Raw genomic sequence first — 20,920 nt, forward strand, 5'->3', positions numbered from 1 at the left:
CCTAATCTGCCGACCGGACCTCGCCGCTACTATAATAAAGTTATTAACCCCTAAAGCTAAGTCTAACCTTAACACTAACACCCCCTAAGTTAAATATAATTTAAATCTAATGAAATAAATTAACTCTTATTAAATAAATTATTCCTATTTAAAGCTAAATACTTACCTGTAAAATAAACCCTAATATAGCTACAATATAAATAATAATTATATTGTAGCTATTTTAGGATTTATATTTATTTTACAGGCAACTTTGTAATTATTTTAACCAGGTACAATAGCTATTAAAGTGAGACAAAGTACAGAGGCGCCAATGGTGCAGATCAATGGTGGTATAAGGCACAACAACACCCCAATATGCACAGGATACTCACATGTGGTGAAGGCAATCAATCTTGCCCATAGAGACAGGCTGGATTTCACAGCAATCCAGCTGGCTGTTCCAAGGTGGGGTAACAGATGGGTGGGTGTTAGAGTGTTAGTACTCTAAAGTAGCATAGCAACAGGAAGTAGCAGTTATAACACTAGGAGTGGATTTGATAAAAAGTAAATTTATTTAAAAAGTATAAAAAGTAATAATAACAATACCACTCATCTCAGTGTTAAAAATGTATCTTATACATAAGGAATACATGCGACGCGTTTCTCAGATATACTGTTTCCTCAGGCATGTTATTACACAATTCTTAACCTCCTTATATAAGGCTATGCTACTAGGAATACACCCACACCCCACCCCCACCAATTGTTCAAATTCAAACCAATCAAGAGCCATCATTTGACAATGACGCTGCCCCTGTTACAATATACTGCATAAATTCTCTATGTATGCTCTAGTAACCTTTCAAACAAGTGAATAAACTGAATGTTTCTAAATTTGTATTTTTATATATGTTTGTATTTTCCAAGGACCTAACATTTTGTAGTCGAAAATTTGTAATCTATGCTGTTCGTAATTTCTAAAATCTCATAGGGTGGCTAGGCTGTCAATCACTCTATAGTCAGATAGCTTGCAAGATAAACCCGTTAATTTGTCTATATAACTGTCAATCAAATCAGATGTTCGCGCTCAATCTCCTATTTCTATTCTACCTATTTCTATATTGTCATTCGGAGTGCGCATGTCCAATCAGAGCACTGACTGGGGACGCGCCTCCATTACCAATGCGTGACGTTATGTACCGTGATTGGCGTGCACTGAAAACTAGCAGTGTATCATGCCAATTTACGGACAATGGTAAACAAAGTCTCCCATTGGTCTTGCCTGTGGTCACATGGTGGGAGTGCCCGTATCTCCACTACTGGTATTATAGGCTGTTATTATGACTTGGGGAAGTATAATGATTGGTAGCGGCCAGTCGTAAACAAAACCTCCCATTGGTCCTGCCTGTGTTCGTGTTGGATAGACTGTGACTATTGGTCCGTGGGGGGAAAAAATCCAAAACCAGGATATGTGCTATAGTTAGACCCGATTGCTCTAGGTACTATTGTTCTGCTATGTGGCGTTATTGTGATCATGAAAACTAACCACACAGTGAAACACCCACTTGAGAAGAATACCAATTCCCAAATGGACAAATAGTTTTTTGCCATATTGACATATATCAGATGTACATGTCAGATGTAATGGGTATATATGTCAGATATAATAAGTATATATTTATATATATCTCAGTGGCTATATATGTTCTTATATACACGCAAAGGCACATGTAATAAATTCAAATACCATGTGTGATAGAAAAAGTGTATCTATATAATATTCAAGTGCAATTCTAGATCACAATCTCCAATAATTAGGAGAGGTGCTATATAATAATTATACAATGGTGACTGTAAATTCAATAGTGAATGTTATGTTCTCTCTATATAGGGGCAATGTGCTTTTTGTGCAATGTTCAATTTGTTTAGTTGCACTTATGCTCCATCCATTCCCAATCATCGATTACCACTCTCCATTAGTAGGGATTCTAGTTTTTGGCCACTATTATGTTTTGTGTAATTTGTCTATTAGGTTGTACTCTATATGCCACTGTCCCTAGATGAGTACTGTCCATTCCCATGTAGTATTTTAATTTTAATTTTACATTATAACCCTGTTACCAGGATAAACATCACTTCCCCTATTTAGGTATCACTATCAGTCTTCATTCACATTAACACTTTAGACAAGGGAGTAGTGGTCACCTGTCAATTTTTTAATTTTTAATTTTATTTTTAATTTTAGACACACACTCACATTCCTCCATAGGGAGTCTTTGTACAGTGTTGTAATATTACAACACTGCATACCAGGATTAATATCACTTGTTATTTTTATGCATTACTATTAGTCTTTTTCCACACTGACACTCCAGATAAGGGGGTCATTGTTATTATAAACTTTGGACACACACTCACGCTCCGTACAAGGCACATTGCCCCTATATAGAGAGAACATATATTTGAATGGGTTTTAATGTTGGGGGGGTGTATTTTTCTTTTACAGGCAAAAGAGCTGTTTTCTTTGGGGCATGCCCCACAAAAGGCCCTTTTAAGGGCTGGTAAGGTAAAAGAGCTTTGAACTTTTTTTAATGTAGAATAGGGTAGGGCATTTTTTTATTTTGGGGGGCTTTGTTATTTTATTAGGGGGCTTAGATTAGGTGTAATTAGCTTAAAATTGTTGTAATATTTTTTAAATGTTTGTAACCTATTTTTTTATTTTTTGTAACTTAGCTTTTTCTTTCATGTAATTAGCAAGAGTCCATGAGCTAGTGACGTATGGGATATACATTCCTACCAGGAGGGGCAAAGTTTCCCAAACCTCAAAATGCCTATAAATACACCCCTCACCACACCCACAATTCAGTTTTACAAACTTTGCCTCCTATGGAGGTGGTGAAGTAAGTTTGTGCTAGATTCTACGTTGATATGCGCTCCGCAGCAAGTTGGAGCCCGGTTTTCCTCTCAGCGTGCAGTGAATGTCAGAGGGATGTGAGGAGAGTATTGCCTATTTGAATGCAGTGATCTCCTTCTACGGGGTCTATTTCATAGGTTCTCTGTTATCGGTCGTAGAGATTCATCTCTTACCTCCCTTTTCAGATCGACGATATACTCTTATTTATATACCATTACCTCTGCTGATTTTCGTTTCAGTACTGGTTTGGCTTTCTACAAACGTGTAGATGAGTGTCCTGGGGTAAGTAAATCTTATTTTCTGTGACACTCTAAGCTATGGTTGGGCACTTTATTTATAAAGTTCTAAATATATGTATTCAAACATTTATTTGCCTTGACTCAGAATGTTCAACATTCCTTATTTTTAGACAGTCAGTTTCATATTTGGGATAATGCGTTTGAATCAATCATTTTTTCTTACCTTAAAAATTTGACTTTTTTTCCCTGTGGGCTGTTAGGCTCGCGGGGGCTGAAAATGCTTCATTTTATTGCGTCATTCTTGGCGCGGACTTTTTTGGCGCAAAAAATCTTTTCTGTTTCCGGCGTCATACGTGTCGCCGGAAGTTGCGTCATTTTTTGACGTCCTTTTGCGCCAAAAATGTCGGCGTTCCGGATGTGGCATCATTTTTGGCGCCAAAAAGCATTTAGGCGCCAAACAATGTGGGCGTATTATTTGGCGCCAAAAAATATGGGCGTCGCTTTTGTCTCCACATTATTTCAGTCTGATTTTTTCTTTGCTTCTGGTTACTAGAAGCTTGTTTATTGGCATTTTTTCCCATTCCTGAAACTGTCATTTAAGGAATTTGATCAATTTTGCTTTATATGTTGTTTTTTCTCTTACATATTGCAAGATGTCTCACGTTGCATCTGAGTCAGAAGATACTTCAGGAAAATCGCTGTCTAGTGCTGGAACTACCAAAGCTAAGTGTATCTGCTGTAAACTTTTGGTAGCTATTCCTCCGGCTGTTGTTTGTATTAATTGTCATGACAAACTTGTTAAAGCAGATAATATTTCCTTTAGTAATGTACCATTGCCTGTTGCAGTTCCCTCAACATCTAAGGTGCAGAATGTTCCTGATAACATAAGAGATTTTGTTTCTGAATCCATCAAGAAGGCTATGTCTGTTATTTCTCCTTCTAGGAAACATAAAAAATCTTTTAAAACTTCTCTCTCTACAGATGAATTTTTAAATGAACATCATCATTCTGATTCTGATGACTCTTCTGGTTCAGAGGATTCTGTCTCAGAGATTGATGCTGATAAATCTTCATATTTATTTAAAATAGAATTTATTCGTTCTTTACTTAAAGAAGTACTAATTGCTTTAGAAATAGAGGATTCTGGTCCTCTTGATACTAATTCTAAACGTTTAGATAAGGTGTTTAAATCTCCTGTGGTTATTCCAGAAGTTTTTCCTGTTCCTAATGCTATTTCTGAAGTAATTTCCAGAGAATGGGATAAATTGGGTAATTCATTTACTCCTTCTAAACGTTTTAAGCAATTATATCCTGTGCCGTCTGACAGATTAGAATTTTGGGACAAAATCCCTAAAGTTGATGGAGCTATTTCTACCCTTGCTAAACGTACTACTATTCCTACGTCAGATGGTACTTCGTTTAAAGATCCTTTAGATAGGAAAATTGAATCCTTTCTAAGAAAAGCTTATCTGTGTTCAGGTAATCTTCTTAGACCTGCTATATCTTTGGCTGATGTTGCTGCAGCTTCAACTTTTTGGTTGGAGACTTTAGCGCAACAAGTAACAGATCATGATTCTCATAATATTATTATTCTTCTTCAGCATGCTAATAATTTTATCTGTGATGCCATTTTTGATATTATCAGAGTTGATGTCAGGTTTATGTCTATAGCTATTTTAGCTAGAAGAGCTTTATGGCTTAAAACTTGGAGTGCTGATATGGCTTCTAAATCAACTCTACTTTCCATTTCTTTCCAGGGTAACAAATTATTTGGTTCTCAGTTGGATTCCATTATCTCAACTGTTACTGGTGGGAAAGGAACTTTTTTACCACAGGATAAAAAATCTAAGGGTAAAAACAGGGCTAATAATCGTTTTCGTTCCTTTCGTTTCAACAAAGAACAAAAGCCTGATCCTTCATCCTCAGGAGCAGTTTCAGTTTGGAAACCATCTCCAGTCTGGAATAAATCCAAGCCTTCTAGAAAGGCAAAGCCTGCTTCTAAGTCCACATGAAGGTGCGGCCCTCATTCCAGCTCAGCTGGTAGGGGGCAGGTTACGTTTTTTCAAAGAATTTTGGATCAATTCTGTACACAATCTTTGGATTCAGAACATTGTTTCAGAAGGGTACAGAATTGGTTTCAAGATGAGACCTCCTGCAAAGAGATTTTTTCTTTCCCGTGTCCCAGTAAATCCAGTGAAAGCTCAAGCATTTCTGAATTGTGTTTCAGATCTAGAGTTGGCTGGAGTAATTATGCCAGTTCCAGTTCTGGAACAGGGGATGGGGTTTTATTCAAATCTCTTCATTGTACCAAAGAAGGAGAATTCCTTCAGACCAGTTCTGGATCTAAAAATATTGAATCGTTATGTAAGGATACCAACGTTCAAAATGGTAACTGTAAGGACTATCTTGCCTTTTGTTCAGCAAGGGCATTATATGTCCACAATAGATTTACAGGATGCTTATCTGCATATTCCGATTCATCCAGATCATTATCAGTTCCTGAGATTCTCTTTTCTGGACAAGCATTACCAGTTTGTGGCTCTGCCGTTTGTCCTAGCTACAGCTCCAAGAATTTTTACAAAAGTTCTCGGTGCCCTTCTGTCTGTAATCAGAGAACAGGGTATTGTGGTATTTCCTTATTTGGACGATATCTTGGTACTTGCTCAGTCTTTACATTTAGCAGAATCTCATACGAATCGACTTGTGTTGTTTCTTCAAGATCATGGTTGGAGGATCAATTTACCAAAAAGTTCATTGATTCCTCAGACAAGGGTAACTTTTCTGGGTTTCCAGATAGATTCAGTGTCCATGACTCTGTCTTTAACAGACAAGAGACGTCTAAAATTGATTTCAGCTTGTCGAAACCTTCAGTCACAGTCATTCCCTTCGGTAGCCTTATGCATGGAAATTCTAGGTCTTATGACTGCTGCATCGGACGCGATCCCCTTTGCTCGTTTTCACATGCGACCTCTTCAGCTCTGTATGCTGAATCAATGGTGCAGGGATTACACAAAGATATCTCAATTAATATCTTTAAAACCGATTGTACGACACTCTCTAACGTGGTGGACAGATCACCATCGTTTAATTCAGGGGGCTTCTTTTGTGCTTCCGACCTGGACTGTAATTTCAACAGATGCAAGTCTCACAGGTTGGGGAGCTGTGTGGGGATCTCTGACGGCACAAGGAGTTTGGGAATCTCAGGAGGTGAGATTACCGATCAATATTTTGGAACTCCGTGCAATTTTCAGAGCTCTTCAGTCTTGGCCTCTTCTGAAGAGAGAATCGTTCATTTGTTTTCAGACAGACAATGTCACAACTGTGGCATACATCAATCATCAAGGAGGGACTCACAGTCCTCTGGCTATGAAAGAAGTATCTCGAATTCTGGTTTGGGCGGAATCCAGCTCCTGTCTAATCTCTGCGGTTCATATCCCAGGTATAGACAATTGGGAAGCGGATTATCTCAGTCGCCAAACGTTACATCCGGGCGAATGGTCTCTTCACCCAGAGGTATTTCTTCAGATTGTTCAAATGTGGGGACTTCCAGAAATAGATCTGATGGCCTCTCATCTAAACAAGAAACTTCCCAGGTATCTGTCCAGATCCAGGGATCCTCAAGCGGAAGCAGTGGATGCACGGTCACTTCCTTGGAAGTATCATCCTGCCTATATCTTTCCGCCTCTAGTTCTTCTTCCAAGAGTAATCTCCAAGATTCTGAAGGAATGCTCGTTTGTTCTGCTGGTAGCTCCGGCATGGCCTCACAGGTTTTGGTATGCGGATCTTGTCCGGATGGCCTCTTGCCATCCGTGGACTCTTCCGCTACGACCAGACCTTCTGTCGCAAGGTCCTTTTTTCCATCAGGATCTCAAATCCTTAAATTTAAAGGTATGGAGATTGAACGCTTGATTCTTAGTCAAAGAGGTTTCTCTGACTCTGTGATTAATACTATGTTACAGGCTCGTAAATCTGTATCCAGAGAGATATATTATAGAGTCTGGAAGACTTATATTTCTTGGTGTCTTTCTCATCATTTTTCTTGGCATTCTTTTAGAATTCCAAGAATTTTACAGTTTCTTCAGGATGGTTTAGATAAAGGTTTGTCCGCAAGTTCCTTGAAAGGACAAATCTCTGCTCTTTCTGTTCTTTTTCACAGAAAGATTGCTAATCTTCCTGATAGTCATTGTTTTGTACAAGCTTTGGTTCGTATAAAACCTGTCATTAAGTCAATTTCTCCTCCTTGGAGTTTGAATTTGGTTCTAGGGGCTCTTCAAGCTCCTCCGTTTGAACCTATGCATTCATTGGACATTAAATTACTTTCTTGGAAAGTTTTGTTCCTTTTGGCAATCTCTTCTGCCAGAAGTGTTTTCTGAATTATCTGCTCTTTCTTGTGAGTCTCCTTTTCTGATTTTTCATCAGGATAAGGCAGTGTTGCGAACTTCTTTTGAATTTTTACCTAAAGTTGTGAATTCTAACAACATTAGTAGGGAAATTGTGGTTCCTTCATTATGTCCTAATCCTAAGAATTCTAAGGAGAAATCATTGCATTCTTTGGATGTTGTTAGAGCTTTGAAATATTATGTTGAAGCTACTAAGTCTTTCCGAAAGACTTCTAGTTTATTTGTTATCTTTTCTGGTTCTAGAAAAGGCCAGAAAGCTTCTGCCATTTCTTTGGCATCTTGGTTGAAATCTTTAATTCATCTTGCCTATGTTGAGTCGGGTAAATCTCCGCCTCAAAGGATTACAGCTCATTCTACTAGGTCAGTTTCTACTTCCTGGGCGTTTAGGAATGAAGCTTCGATTGATCAGATTTGCAAAGCAGCAACTTGGTCCTCTTTGCATACTTTTACTAAATTCTACCATTTTGATGTATTTTCTTCTTCTGAAGCAGTTTTTGGTAGAAAAGTACTTCAGGCAGCGGTTTCAGTTTGAATCTTCTGCTTATGTTTTTCATTAAACTTTATTTTGGGTGTGGATTATTTTCAGCAGGAATTGGCTGTCTTTATTTTATCCCTCCCTCTCTAGTGACTCTTGCGTGGAAAGATCCACATCTTGGGTAATCATTATCCCATACGTCACTAGCTCATGGACTCTTGCTAATTACATGAAAGAAAACATAATTTATGTAAGAACTTACCTGATAAATTCATTTCTTTCATATTAGCAAGAGTCCATGAGGCCCACCCTTTTTTTGGGGTGGTTATGATTTTTGTATAAAGCACAATTATTCCAATTCCTTATTTTATATGCTTTCACACTTTTTTATCACCCCACTTCTTGGCTATTCGTTAAACTGAATTGTGGGTGTGGTGAGGGGTGTATTTATAGGCATTTTGAGGTTTGGGAAACTTTGCCCCTCCTGGTAGGAATGTATATCCCATACGTCACTAGCTCATGGACTCTTGCTAATATGAAAGAAATGAATTTATCAGGTAAGTTCTTACATAAATTATGTTTTTTATTTTTTGTACTTTAGTTAGTTTATGTAATTGTATTTAATTGTAGTTATTTGTATTTAATTTATTTAATGATAGTGTAGTGTTAGGTTTAATTGTAACTTAGGTTAGGATTTATTTTACAGGTAATTTTGTATTTCTTTTACCTAGGTAGTTATTAAATATTTAATAACTATTCTAACTAGCTAAAATAAATACAAAGTTACCTGTAAAATAAATATAAATCCTAAAATAGCTACAATGTAATTATTAATTACATTGTAGCTATCTTAGGGTTTATTTTACAGGTAAGTATTTAGTTTTAAATAGGATTAATTTAGTTAATAATAGAAATATTATTTAGATTTATTTAATTAATATTTAAGTTAGGGGGGTGTTAGGGTTAGTGTTAGACTTAGGTTTAGGGGTTAATAAATTTATTACAGTGGCGGCGGTGTAGTGGGGGCAGGATAGGGGTTAATAAATGTATTATAGGTGGCGACGGTGTAGGGGGGGCAGATTAGGGGTTAATAAATGTAATATAGGTTGCGGCAGGGTCCGGGAGCGGCGGTTTAGGGGTTAAACTATTTATTTAGTTGCGGCGAGGTGCGGGATCAGCAGGATAGGGGTTAATAACTTTATTATAGAGGGCGGTGGTATGGGGGGGGGGCAGGATAGGCGTTACTAGGTATAATGTAGGCTGCGGCGGTGTCCGGGAGCGGCGGTTTAGGGGTTAATATGTATAGAGTAGCTTGCGGTGGGCTCCGGGAGCGGCGGTTTAGGGGTTAATCAGTTTATTATAGCTTGCGGTGGGCTCCGGGAGCGGCGGTTTAGGGGGTAATAACTTTATTTAGTTGCGGCGGTGTAGGGGGGGGCAGATTAGGGGTGTTTAGACTCGGGGTACATGTTAGGGTGTTAGGTGTAGACAGCTCCCATAGAAATCAATGGGATGTCTGGCAGCAGCGAACTTGTACTTTCGCTATGGTCAGACTCCCATTGATTCCTATGGGATCCGCCGCCTCCAGGGCGGCGGTTTGAAAACCAGGTACGCTGGGCCGGAAAAGTGCCGAGCGTACCTGCTAGTTTTTTGATAACTAGCAAAAGTAGTCAGATGGGCCATCTGGAGTGACGTAAGAATCGATCTGTGTCGGACTGAGTCCGGCGGATCGAAGCTTACGTCACTAAATTCTACTTTTGCCGGTCTCTAGCCTTTGATAACTAAGGCGAATCAGCCTCGCCACAAATACGCTGCGGAATTCCAGTGTATTTGAGGTTGACGGCTTGATAACTACCCCCCTATATGTTTGTCTATCTGTAAGTGTAGCTTGTGTATCAGCAGCTACTGCTCTCTAGCGTGACAAAATCTCTGACCTTGTTTCTGAAGAAGCTTCCCTTAGTGAATTTCAGAATTGCTTGAGGTTGGCCAAGACTGCAAACAGTTTCCTTTGTGATGCAGCTGTTGAAATAACTCACATTAATGTAAAAAGTGCTGCTAGAACTGTTCTATCTAGAAATGCCTTATGTGGTCTGCTGGTATAGTACCTAAAAGCAAACTTCTTTCCCTCCCATTTCAGGGATATTGATTAGACCTGGACTGAATGCTATTATTCCAAAAGTCACTGAAGGTAAAGGAGGTTTCTTGCATCAAAATAATAAAGCTAAAATCATGGTTAAGCAAAAAGCCTGCCCATTCCTCAAAGTCTGTATGAAGGTGCAGCCCTCAACCCAGACTCAGTGGGTGGGGGTCAAACTTTTTCAGGAGAATTGGGAAAAATACATTCAAGTTCCTTGGGTACTGAATATAATTTTCCAGGGGTACCGCATAGACTTTCGGTCTCACCCTTCTCAAGGAAGATTCCTTCCGTCTCATGTTCCAAGTGATCCTTTAAAGGCCAGAATTTTCTTGGCATGTGTAACAAAGCTAGAAGCCATGGGAATGATTACTCTGGTCCAATTGGAGGAACAGATTCAGGGGTTCTATTCAAACATTTGCATTGCTCCAAAGAAAGACAGGACTCACAGGCCTATCTTGCATCTCAAAACTCTGAAAAAACTATATTACCTTTGTGACGGACTCCGGCTACCCTGACTGGGTAGCTCCGCCAGAAGGGTCCTTCCTATACCTGGACCATGCTGCCATGTAGTGATTATAGCAGAGCCCACCTAAATAACCAGACAAAACCAGTATTCGGGTGAAACAAAGAAATACTTTATTGTGGAAACACACTACTTTTATACACCAACTCATCTTGAGAAGGAGTCATATCAGACCCCCAGATCTCTCCCCTTTCCCGCTCCTCCACACAGGCTGGCACCCCCCATAGTGTCCATTGTCTTATAGGGTCCCAGGAGTACAGAGATGGCTATTCCGGGGTGATCCCGGGGGAGCAGCGGCACTTCCAGGGTGTTGTTGGAAAGCCCTCGATCTCTAGATGCTACAGTCCAAAAAAACGACATGATTCATGGCTGGGGGCTGGAGCTACGGGTGATCAAACATACACCAGGAAGGCCAAGGGGAAATAGGGTCCGGAAACCCCCAGTTCCCAAGTGAGCTCCCCTCCGGCAATAACCCCACCTTTTGCCCTCGCTAAGGATTACGAATCCCCAAAAGAGTGGAGCTCTGGGGTGAAGGGCAGCTGGAGCGAACTGGTGCAAATGTCAGCGGGTATGTGGGGAGGTGTGGCCAGCGGATAGTTCCAGGACCCCGGCCAGCCGGAAAGGGGTTAGGCGGTCATAGATCACAAAACAAGCAAAACCAAGAGTCTGGGAGATCGCATATGACACAAAAAGGCCATATCCAAGCTAAAAAGGAGTGAGCTGAGTAGTAGGGGGGTGGGGGTAGCCCTTGCGGCCTTGTATCCGTGACAACTTTTAGTGCAGGAAAGTCAAGTTATATGTACCAAAGATTTGAAAGCTGCCTATTTGAATATCACAATTCACAGGGATCACACAAATTTGCTATGATTTGCCTCAAAACAGAAATTACTGATGTGTGCCTCTCCTATTTGGTCTGGCACCAGCACCAAGAATTTTCTCAAAGGTTCTCAGAGCTCATGTCCGTAGTGAGAACACAGTGCATGGCAGTAGTTCCTTACCTAGACGACATTCTGGAACAAGCTGCTTCTACAGTTCTTCAGTTCCTTTGTTTCCATGGTTGGAAAATCAAATCTCACAAAAAGCTCTCTACTACCATAACTCAGCGTTGCCTTTCTAGGCTTCATCAAAGGCTCTGTAACAATGAGACCCTCTCACAGCTCACAAACTCTAATTTCAGAAGACCCGCGCTCTTCTCCATCAAACTGTTGTTTGTACACTGCTTCAATGTATGGAAAAAGATGGTCTCATGATAGAGGCTTCAGATGCCATACCCTTTGCAAGATTTCACTTACGTTCTCTGTGCTTTAAATGTTGCAACTTTCAAATGAAGATTACATCTTTTGTTAAAGGTGTATGAATTGTGCACTGTTAGGGTTATGCTAGTAAGTCAAATGAGGCTTCCTCTAAGCTTCAGGTAATTTGGGTATGTATTGTAAAGATGAGACTTTCTAGCGCTCAAAGCTAATACCCCATAAATAAGGAAAGAGTCAAGGCTCAAAGTGTGGTTAATAATATCAAAAAATTTTAAACTGTGAAGCAGTATAAAATATATTAAATAAAGTGAAAATAAAATGTGTCTCTATTAAAACCTTATTTGAAATCGGTTGGCCAACCTTATAAAATTCTAGTCATAAAATAAATCAATTCAGTTGATTGACTGCATAAAAATACTGAGTTACAACTTCATTGTAATATCAAAGTTATTCAATGTTTGGTAAATTAATAAATCAATTGATTATAATGTTCCTGCAATTGATAGGATGATCGTTTCAGTTTGTATAACTTACTAAAAATACAGTGAGTTGTAACGACTTAGTCGCAAATATATAATACAATTGTTGCAGTTTGGATAACTTCCTAAAAATACAGAGCGGGATATCTATGATCAATTCCTATAGAAAGAAATATACATGCACGCTAATATGAAAATCTAAACATTTTCTTGCTTAAAGAGTATATCGAAATGTAAGCGCAATTTTTATGGAAGGAAATGTATGTGCGCACTCTGTATGAATAAAGTCACAGTATTGATGTGAACGACGTATACTTGCAGTCTGAATCCAGCGTTTGTGATAATGTTGTCAAAGTTCTGCAAGTGCACTTGAGAATAGAGTCTAACCTTTTTCCTTTTGTATCTTCAGACGGTTTCGATTCCGTCCTCTTTAACCAGATCTCCGGTCCTGGAGCTTCCTACCAGCAGTGAGTCCCGGTCAAGCCGCTTTCTCCGCGGCTAATTCAAAATCACGCGCCTTGTCTGTCAGGCTCTGCTCGCTGGTGGTTGAAATTTTTCTCAAGGCTCTATCGGTAGATCTGTATTGATGTAATGGGTGGTGTAACTGTATTCACCCACAGGGGGTTAAAGGATATCGTTGATAAATCTTTGGTTACGATGATCCACTCTCCTGTGGATTTCTAAAAGTTGAAAGTCAGCGGTGGTATGAGGATTTGCATGCTTGATAAAGGCTGAGGCAAGACATGACATTCTCTAACTTAGTGGCAGACTCACCATATAATAATTCAGGGAGCCTCATTTTTCTGTTTGAATTGGGTAGAAATTTCTGTGGTTGCCAACCTGCTGGGTTGGAGCACAGTCTGGGGTTGCAAGAAAGAACAGGGAGTTTCCTTTCCTCGAGAGGCGAGGTTACCAATCAACATCTTGGAATCAGAGTTGGCCCCTGTTAAGACAGGAGTCTTCTGAGGTTTCCATCAGACAATGTCACAATTACCAACGCGGTATGCAAATCATCTTAGCAATGGCAGAGGTAGCCTGCATTCTGACTTTCTGGGTGTGGACAACTGGAAAGCAGACTTCCTCAGTTGTCAGTACCTTCACCCAGGCAAATGGTCCTGGAATCCAGAGGTATTCAAGCAGATTGTGAATCATTAAGAAAAGAAAGACATAGACCTCATAGCCTCTCACTTGAATTGCAAGCTACCTCAGTACTATGCAAGATCCTGAGATCCACAACCAACTCTACTAGATGCACTAGTTGTTCCCTGGTCATTCAATCTGATTCACATCTTCCTATTTTATTACTATCCAGGATAAAACCGGAAAGGCCTTCAGTTATTTTAAATGCTCAGGCAGTACTTTGTACACATGTCTTCTAGCAAGCCTTGGCATCTCCCTTTTAGGAAGGACCTTCTCTCTCAAGGCCCTTTCATTCGTCAAAAGGACATATTTCTCAATTTGACGGCATGGCAATTGAATGCCTGATTTGGTCTCAGAGAGGTTTTTCAGATCAAGTATTAGACACTTTGATTGAGGCCGGAAAGCCTGTTAAAACATATATTTATCACAGAATCTGGAAAGTTTTTCGTTCATGATGTGAGTCTAAGAATTACCATTGGAACTCTTACGCCTAGATTATGAGTTTTTGTCGGTAATGGTGTGCGGTGCCAACGAGCCTTTTTTTCTCACCGCTCACTTAAGACAACGCTGGTATTACGAGTTTTCTGCAACCCGGCGTTAGCCTCAGAAAAGTGAGCGTTGAGCAAAATTTAGCTCCACATCTCACCTCAATACCAGCGTTGCTTAAGTCAGCGGTAAGCTGATTGCATCAGCCAATAGGATTTTTCCTACCTTAATTCTGATTGGCTGATAGGATTCTATCAGCCAATCGGAATTGAAGGGACACCATCTTGGATGATGTCACTTAAAGGAACCTTCATTCTTCAGTCGCCGTCGGATGGAAGAGGATGTATTTTAATTATATTTAAGTTAGGGGGGGGGTAGGGTTAGGTTTAATCTTAGGTTTAGGGGTTAATACATTTAATATAGTAGCGACGACGTTGGGGGCGGCAGATTAGGGGTTAATAAATGTAGTTAGGTGTCGGCGATGTTAGGGACGGCAGATTAGGGGTTAATAAAATTTAACTAATGTTTGCGAGGCGGGAGTGCAGCGGTTTAGGGGTTAATACATTTATTACAGTGGCGGCAATGTCCGGTCGGCAGATTAGGGGTTAAATAAGTTTATTATAGTGTTTGCGATGTGGGGGGGGGGGCCTCGGTTTAGGGGTTAATAGGTAGTTTATGGGTGTTAGTGTACTTTATAGCACTTTAGTTAAGAATTTTATGTTACGGCGTTAGCCCATAAAACTCTTAACTACTGACTTTAAAATGCGGTAGGAGTCTTGGAGGTAGAGGGTGTACCGCTCACTTTTTAAAGCAATCGTAATACCGGTGTTAGGAAAAATCCCATTAAAAAGATAGGATAAGCAATTGACGTAAGGGGATTTGCGGTATGCTAAAATCGCGGAAAAAAAGTGAGTGGTACACCTGTACCTGTCAGACTCCTAATACCAGCGGGCATTAAAAAGCAGCGTTGGGACCCCTCAAAGCTGCTTTTTAAGGCTAACGCAAGACTCGTAATCTAGGCGATAGAATTCCTTAAATTAAACACTTATTCAGACAATCCTGCAAAAATTGTAGAACATCAGTTCCCTTAAAGGCCAACTTTCTGTCTTTTTAGTCTTGTATCACAAGAAGATTTCAAGACTTACTAACATTCAAGCCTTTGTTCAAGATTTGGTCAAGATAAATCCAATTATCAGGCTTGCTTACCTCTCTGTGAAACCTTCATTTGGTTTTGAGGGTTCTTCGGGCTCAGCCATGTGATCCTATGCATGGTCTGGACATCCAATTGTTGTCTTAAAAGGTTCTCTTTCTCTGGGTATTTCCTCGGCCAGAAGAGTATATGAGCTTTCTGCTCTATGTTGTAATTCTCCTTACTTGATTTTTTTAATCAGGATCCTAAGGTTGTTTCTTTTACCCTGCTTTTCCTTTGTTACTTTTCTTATTTTTTCCTTAAATGACCAAGGAATCATGGAAAAGTTGAAGGGATTAAGGCTCTGTTGTGTGGGGTGTTTTGCCTCCTCCACCTGTAGGACTGGACTTTAATCCCACGTGATAGCTCATGGACTCTTATCATTAAAGAAATTAATTCATCAGGTAAGCAAAAATTTGTTTTTTCGTTCTGCAGGAAGTGTGTCATTGTCTAGCAACAGGAGAAGGAGTAGACGTTGTCCTACTGGCAAATGGCAATTCTGTCTCAGTTCGTTCAGCTTTACTTATTTAAGTAAACAATGTTTAATTGCTATTCAAAAGCATACTTGAGTGTTTTGCAGCCATCTCTACCAGCCAAAGGGTTCAAAACATATATAGGTAGTAAGTTCTGCTAAATTTTAAAGGGACATTAAAGTCAAAGTTTAACTTTCATTATTCAGATAGAGCATGCAATTTTTAACAACTTCTATTATCTAACTTGCTTTGTACACAGTATCCTTTGTTGAAAAGCATACCTAGGTAGGCTCATGAGCAGTCATGCACTACTCGGACCTAGCTTCTGATTGGTTTATTGGCCTTTTCTAACAGGTACCAGCCTGGTTTGTTTCCTTTAAGGCCCCACTTTAATTGAGTCTAGCCTACCTAGCCAGGAGAGTTCTTTAAAATCCCACTTCTCTAACAAAAGTTTAAAGTCTGCTATCAAAGTGTCATAATTACTATGGTCCGCCTCTGCACTTAGAAGTATTCCCAAATGTTTGATGTGGTGTAATGACCAAGTGAATGGGTAGAGGGCCTGTAATTCTGTTAAGATAGGTTGGTCTATACAAATGGAGTATGCCTCCGTCTTTTTGTAGTTGATTTTATAATAGCTTATCCTACCAAAGTAGTCTACGAAATCAAAGACTGCTGGTATAGAAGTTATGGTATAGAAGAACGGATTAGTTAATAAGAGAGTAACGTCATTGGCAAACAGAACTATTTTCTCGTGAGGTATTGTGAGAGGGACTCTATTTATATGATTAGACTATCTAATTGCTTGAGAAAGCGGTTCCATTACCATAGTAAATATGTGGCAAGAGTGGGCACCATCTGGGGAACAGAATCCGAACCCTCTCCATCGTGCATATGGGGCAGAATACAGGGTTCTAATTGCTGAAATAAAGGGTTCAGGAAATTCAAAGGAACGCAGAACCTCCCATAAATACTCCCATCTGACTCTGTCAAAGGCCTTCTCGGCGTCCACTAGCTTCTGATTGGTTGAAATAGATTTATGCCTTTTGTCATGAGCTCACCCAATGTGTTCAGCTAGCTACCAGTAGTGCAATACTGCTCCTTCAAAAAAGGATACCAAAAGAACAAGACAAAATTGATAATTAGAAAGTTGTTTAACCCCTTAACGACCGAGGACGTGCAGGGTACGTCCTCAAAAAAAAGGCAGTTAACGCCTGAGGACGTACCCTGCACGTCCTCGGTGTGGAAAGCAGCTGGAAGCGATCCTGCTCGCTTCCACCTGCTTTCCGGTTATTGCAGTGATGCCTCGATATGGAGGCATCCTGCAATAACCTTTTGAAGCCATCCGATGCAGAGAGAGCCACTCTGTGGCCCTCTCTGCACCGGAGATCGGTGACTTACTCCGTTGGTGGGTGGGAGCAGGACCGGGAGGCGGGTGGCGGCCATCGATGGCCCTGGTTGATGCGGAGGGGGGCGGGATCGTGGGCGGCGATGTCAGGGCGCGCGCACAGACGCGCGCACGTGCACGGGGAGGCGGGGGCGGGAGCGTGCACGGGGAGGGAGCGGGTGGGAACCGCTACACTACAGAAATATTTTATGTAGAAGTGGGGGAAAAGGGGGATATTATTTAAAATTTAGCAAGATCGGGTAGCAAGATCGGTATGGTGGGGTGTTAGTCTGTGGGGGGGAAGCTACACTACAGAAAAAAAATAAAATAAAAATAATAAAACCCTTTTTTTTGTTGCAAACTGGGTACTGGCAGACAGCTGCCAGTACCCAAGATGGCCCCCAATAAGGCAGAGAGGGGGGGTTAGAGAGCTGTTTTGGGGGGGATCAGGGAGGTTGGGGCTAAGGGGGGATCCTACATAGCAGCATATGTAAATATGCTCAATTTTTTTTAAAAGAATATTCAAAGATGCCTTTTATTTTAGTACTGGCAGACTTTCTGCCAGTACTTAAGATGGCGGGGACAATTGTGGGGTGGGGGAGGGAAGGGAGCTGTTTTGGAGGGATCAGGGGGTGTGATGTGTCAGGTGGGAGGCTGATCTCTACACTAAAACTAAAATTAACCCTGCAAGCTCCCTACAAACTACCTAATTAACCCCTTCACTGCTAGCCATAATACACGTGTGATGTGCAGCAGCATTTAACGGCCTTCTTATTACCAAAAAGCAACGCCAAAGCCATGTATGTCTGCTATTTCTGAACAAAGGGGATCCCAGAGAAGCATTTACAAACATTTGTGCCATAATTGCACAAGCTGTTTGTAAATAATTTCAGTGAGAAACCTAAAATTGTGAAAAAATTTACGTTTTTTTTAATTTGATCGCATTTGGCGGTGAAATGGTGGCATGAAATATACCAAAATGGGCCTAGATCAATACTTGGGGTTGTCTACTACACTACACTACAGCTAAAATTAACCCTAGAAGCTCCCTACATACGCCCTAATTAACCCATTCACTGCTAGGCATAATACACATGTGGTGCGTAGTGGCATTTAGCAGCCTTCTAATTACCAAAAAGCAACGCCAAAGCCATATATGTCTGCTATTTCTAAAGAAAGGGGATCCCAGAGAAGCATTTACAATCATTTATGCCATAATTGCATAAGTTGTTTGTAAATAATTTCAGTGAGAAACCTAAAGTTTGTGAAAAAATTTGTGAAAAAGTGAACAATTTTCTTTATTTGATCACATTTGGCGGTGAAATGGTGGCATGAAATATGCCAAAATGGGTCTAGATCAATACTTTAGGATGTCTTCTAAAAAAAAATATATACTTGTCAATGGATATTCAGGTATTCCTGACAGATATCAGGGTTTCAATGTAACTAGCGCTAATTTTGATAAAAAATGGTTTGGAAATAGCAAAGTGCTACTTGTATTTATGGCCCTATAACTTACAAAAAAAGCAAAGAACATGTAAACATTGGGTATTTCTAAACTCAGGATAAAATTTAGAAACTATTTAGCATGGGTGTTTTTTGGTGGTTGTAGATATGTAAGAGATTTTGGGGGTCAAAGTGAGAAAAAGTGTGTTTTTTTCCATTTTTTCCTCATATTTTATAATTTTTTTTATAGTAAATGATAAGATATGATGAAAATAATGGTATCTTTAGAAAGTCCATTTAATGGCAAGAAAAACGGTATATAATATGTGTGGGTACAGTAAATGAGTAAGAGGAAAATTACAGCTAAACACAAACACCGCAAAAATGTAAAAATAGCCTTGGTCCCAAACGGACAGAAAATGTAAAAGTGCTGTGGTCATTAAGGGGTTAAACTTGTCTGAATCAGGAAAAAAGGGAGGTTTCAGGTCCCTTTAAGTCTTCTTGCTATTTCCAACAAACATTAAAGGAACATTTTAATAAAAAAATGGCATAATGTGATTAGTTAGATCATGTTTTTTTGCATTATTGTCCCTTGCTTTACTATGTCTTTAACACCATGCACATAGCTAACCTTACCCCTGGGAGTAGCAAGACATTACAGGAGAGAAAATTAGAAGTGGCATATGCAGGTAGCTGTCAATCACCTGTTGTGTCCTGCTCATGTGTTACATATCCCAAACAGGAATTTAGCAATTTTTTAACCCCTTTGCAGGGGGTTAAAAACTTAGAGAATTTAATTTTCACATTAGTGTCTTGTTTACTAACAAATATTAACTATTTAAAATAGTTAGAAATAGAAAGAAACCATAAATATAAGGCATAAGGGTCTTTAGAAGAGGGGTTTATTCATATACGTCTGTATTTCACATTAGTCACCAGTGATACCAGTGGAGACATTTCCTTGGCACAGATGGGTAAGTCGCCAGTGATACCAGTGGAGACATTTGCATGGCACAGTTAGGTACGTCACCAGTGGAGACATTTGCTTGGCACAGTTAGGTAAGTCACCAGTGGAGACATTTGCTTGGCACAGTTAGGTAAGTCACCAGTGGAGACATTTGCTTGGCACAGTTGGTTAAGTCACCAGTGGAGAAGTTTGCTTGTCACAGTTAAGTAAGTCACCAGTGGAAACATTTGCTTGGCACAGTTGGGTAAGTCACCAGTTATACCAGTGGAAACATTTGCTTAACACAGTTAGTTAAGTCACCAGTGATACCAGTGGAAACATTTGCTTAGCACAGTTGGGTAAGTCACCAGTGATACCAGTGGAAACATTTGCTTAGCACAGTTGGGTAAGTCACCAGTGATACCAGTGGAAACATTTGCTTAGCACAGTTGGGTAAGTCACCAGTGATACCAGTGGAAACATTTGCTTAGCACAGTTGGGTACGTCACCAGTGACACCAGTGGAAACATTTGCTTAGCACAGTTAGTTAAGTCACCAGTGATACCAGTGGAAAAATTTGCTTAGCACAGTTAGTTAAGTCACCAGTGATACCAGTGGAAACATTTGCTTAGCACAGTTGGGTAAATCACCAGTAATACCAGTGGAAACATTTGCTTAGCACATTTGGGTACGTCACCAGTGATACTAGTGGAAACATTTGCTTAGCACAGTTGGGTAAGTCACCAGTGATACCAGTGGAAACATTTGCTTAGCACAGTTGGGTACGTCACCAGTGATACTAGTGGAGACATTCTTGGCACAGTTGGGTACGTCACCAGTGATACCAGTGGAGACATTCTTGGCACAGTTGGGTAAGTGCTTCTCATACATACCTTGTGGAGTAATTTATTTCTAGCGTTGTGGAAAGGAAGAGCCTCCGGCTCTTGATTTAACAGCTCCTGCTGCAACTTCTCAAACGTTTCCTGATCATCTTCGCCCTGTGTAGTGAGTAATCGGAGTTAAACACACAATACATTATTGCATGTAGATATATTGCTTTCATTAAGACGTTAGCATGTTTACTTGTTCTACAGGCAGTCTGTAAAAGTCTCATAGCTATGACACAGGGAGCTAAATACAAAGAAAGAAGAAAATACTTGAAGCAGTTTGTATTTTGAAAAAAGGTTGCTCCTTTCCAGTATTAACCTTCTTTTTTCTTGTCAGACTTGTCCACTATTACTTCTATGAGGTTTTTCCTATTGACCAAACAGAATGAATACTTTAGTAGGCATCTGTAACATGTATTCCATGTTTTAGTTTTAAATGAAATAACTTTTACTTATCCTTTTCATTATAAAAAAAATAGATGGACTAATTCACTGTTCTTTCACAGACTTTTTTTTCCCTACAATGTCCATGAATGATCACAAAAACCCATAGCTGCAATATAATGGAAG

The 20,920-nt window shown here is 39.9% G+C and overlaps 1 protein-coding gene across 1 annotated transcript in view; it reads right to left on the reverse strand.

Moving 5' to 3' along the window:
* The window catches only part of KIF9 (kinesin family member 9), a 169,614-nt gene that overhangs the window by 10,844 nt on the left and 137,850 nt on the right, over nucleotides 1-20,920 (reverse strand). Inside the window, exon 20 of the mRNA XM_053712933.1 lies at nucleotides 20,357-20,461. Within this exon, the coding sequence (XP_053568908.1) occupies nucleotides 20,357-20,461 (105 nt within the window). The remainder of the gene's footprint in view (nucleotides 1-20,356; nucleotides 20,462-20,920) is intronic.

This window comes from Bombina bombina, chromosome 5, assembly GCF_027579735.1.
Source record: "Bombina bombina isolate aBomBom1 chromosome 5, aBomBom1.pri, whole genome shotgun sequence".
In the NCBI taxonomy this organism is placed as follows: Eukaryota; Metazoa; Chordata; class Amphibia; order Anura; family Bombinatoridae; genus Bombina; species Bombina bombina.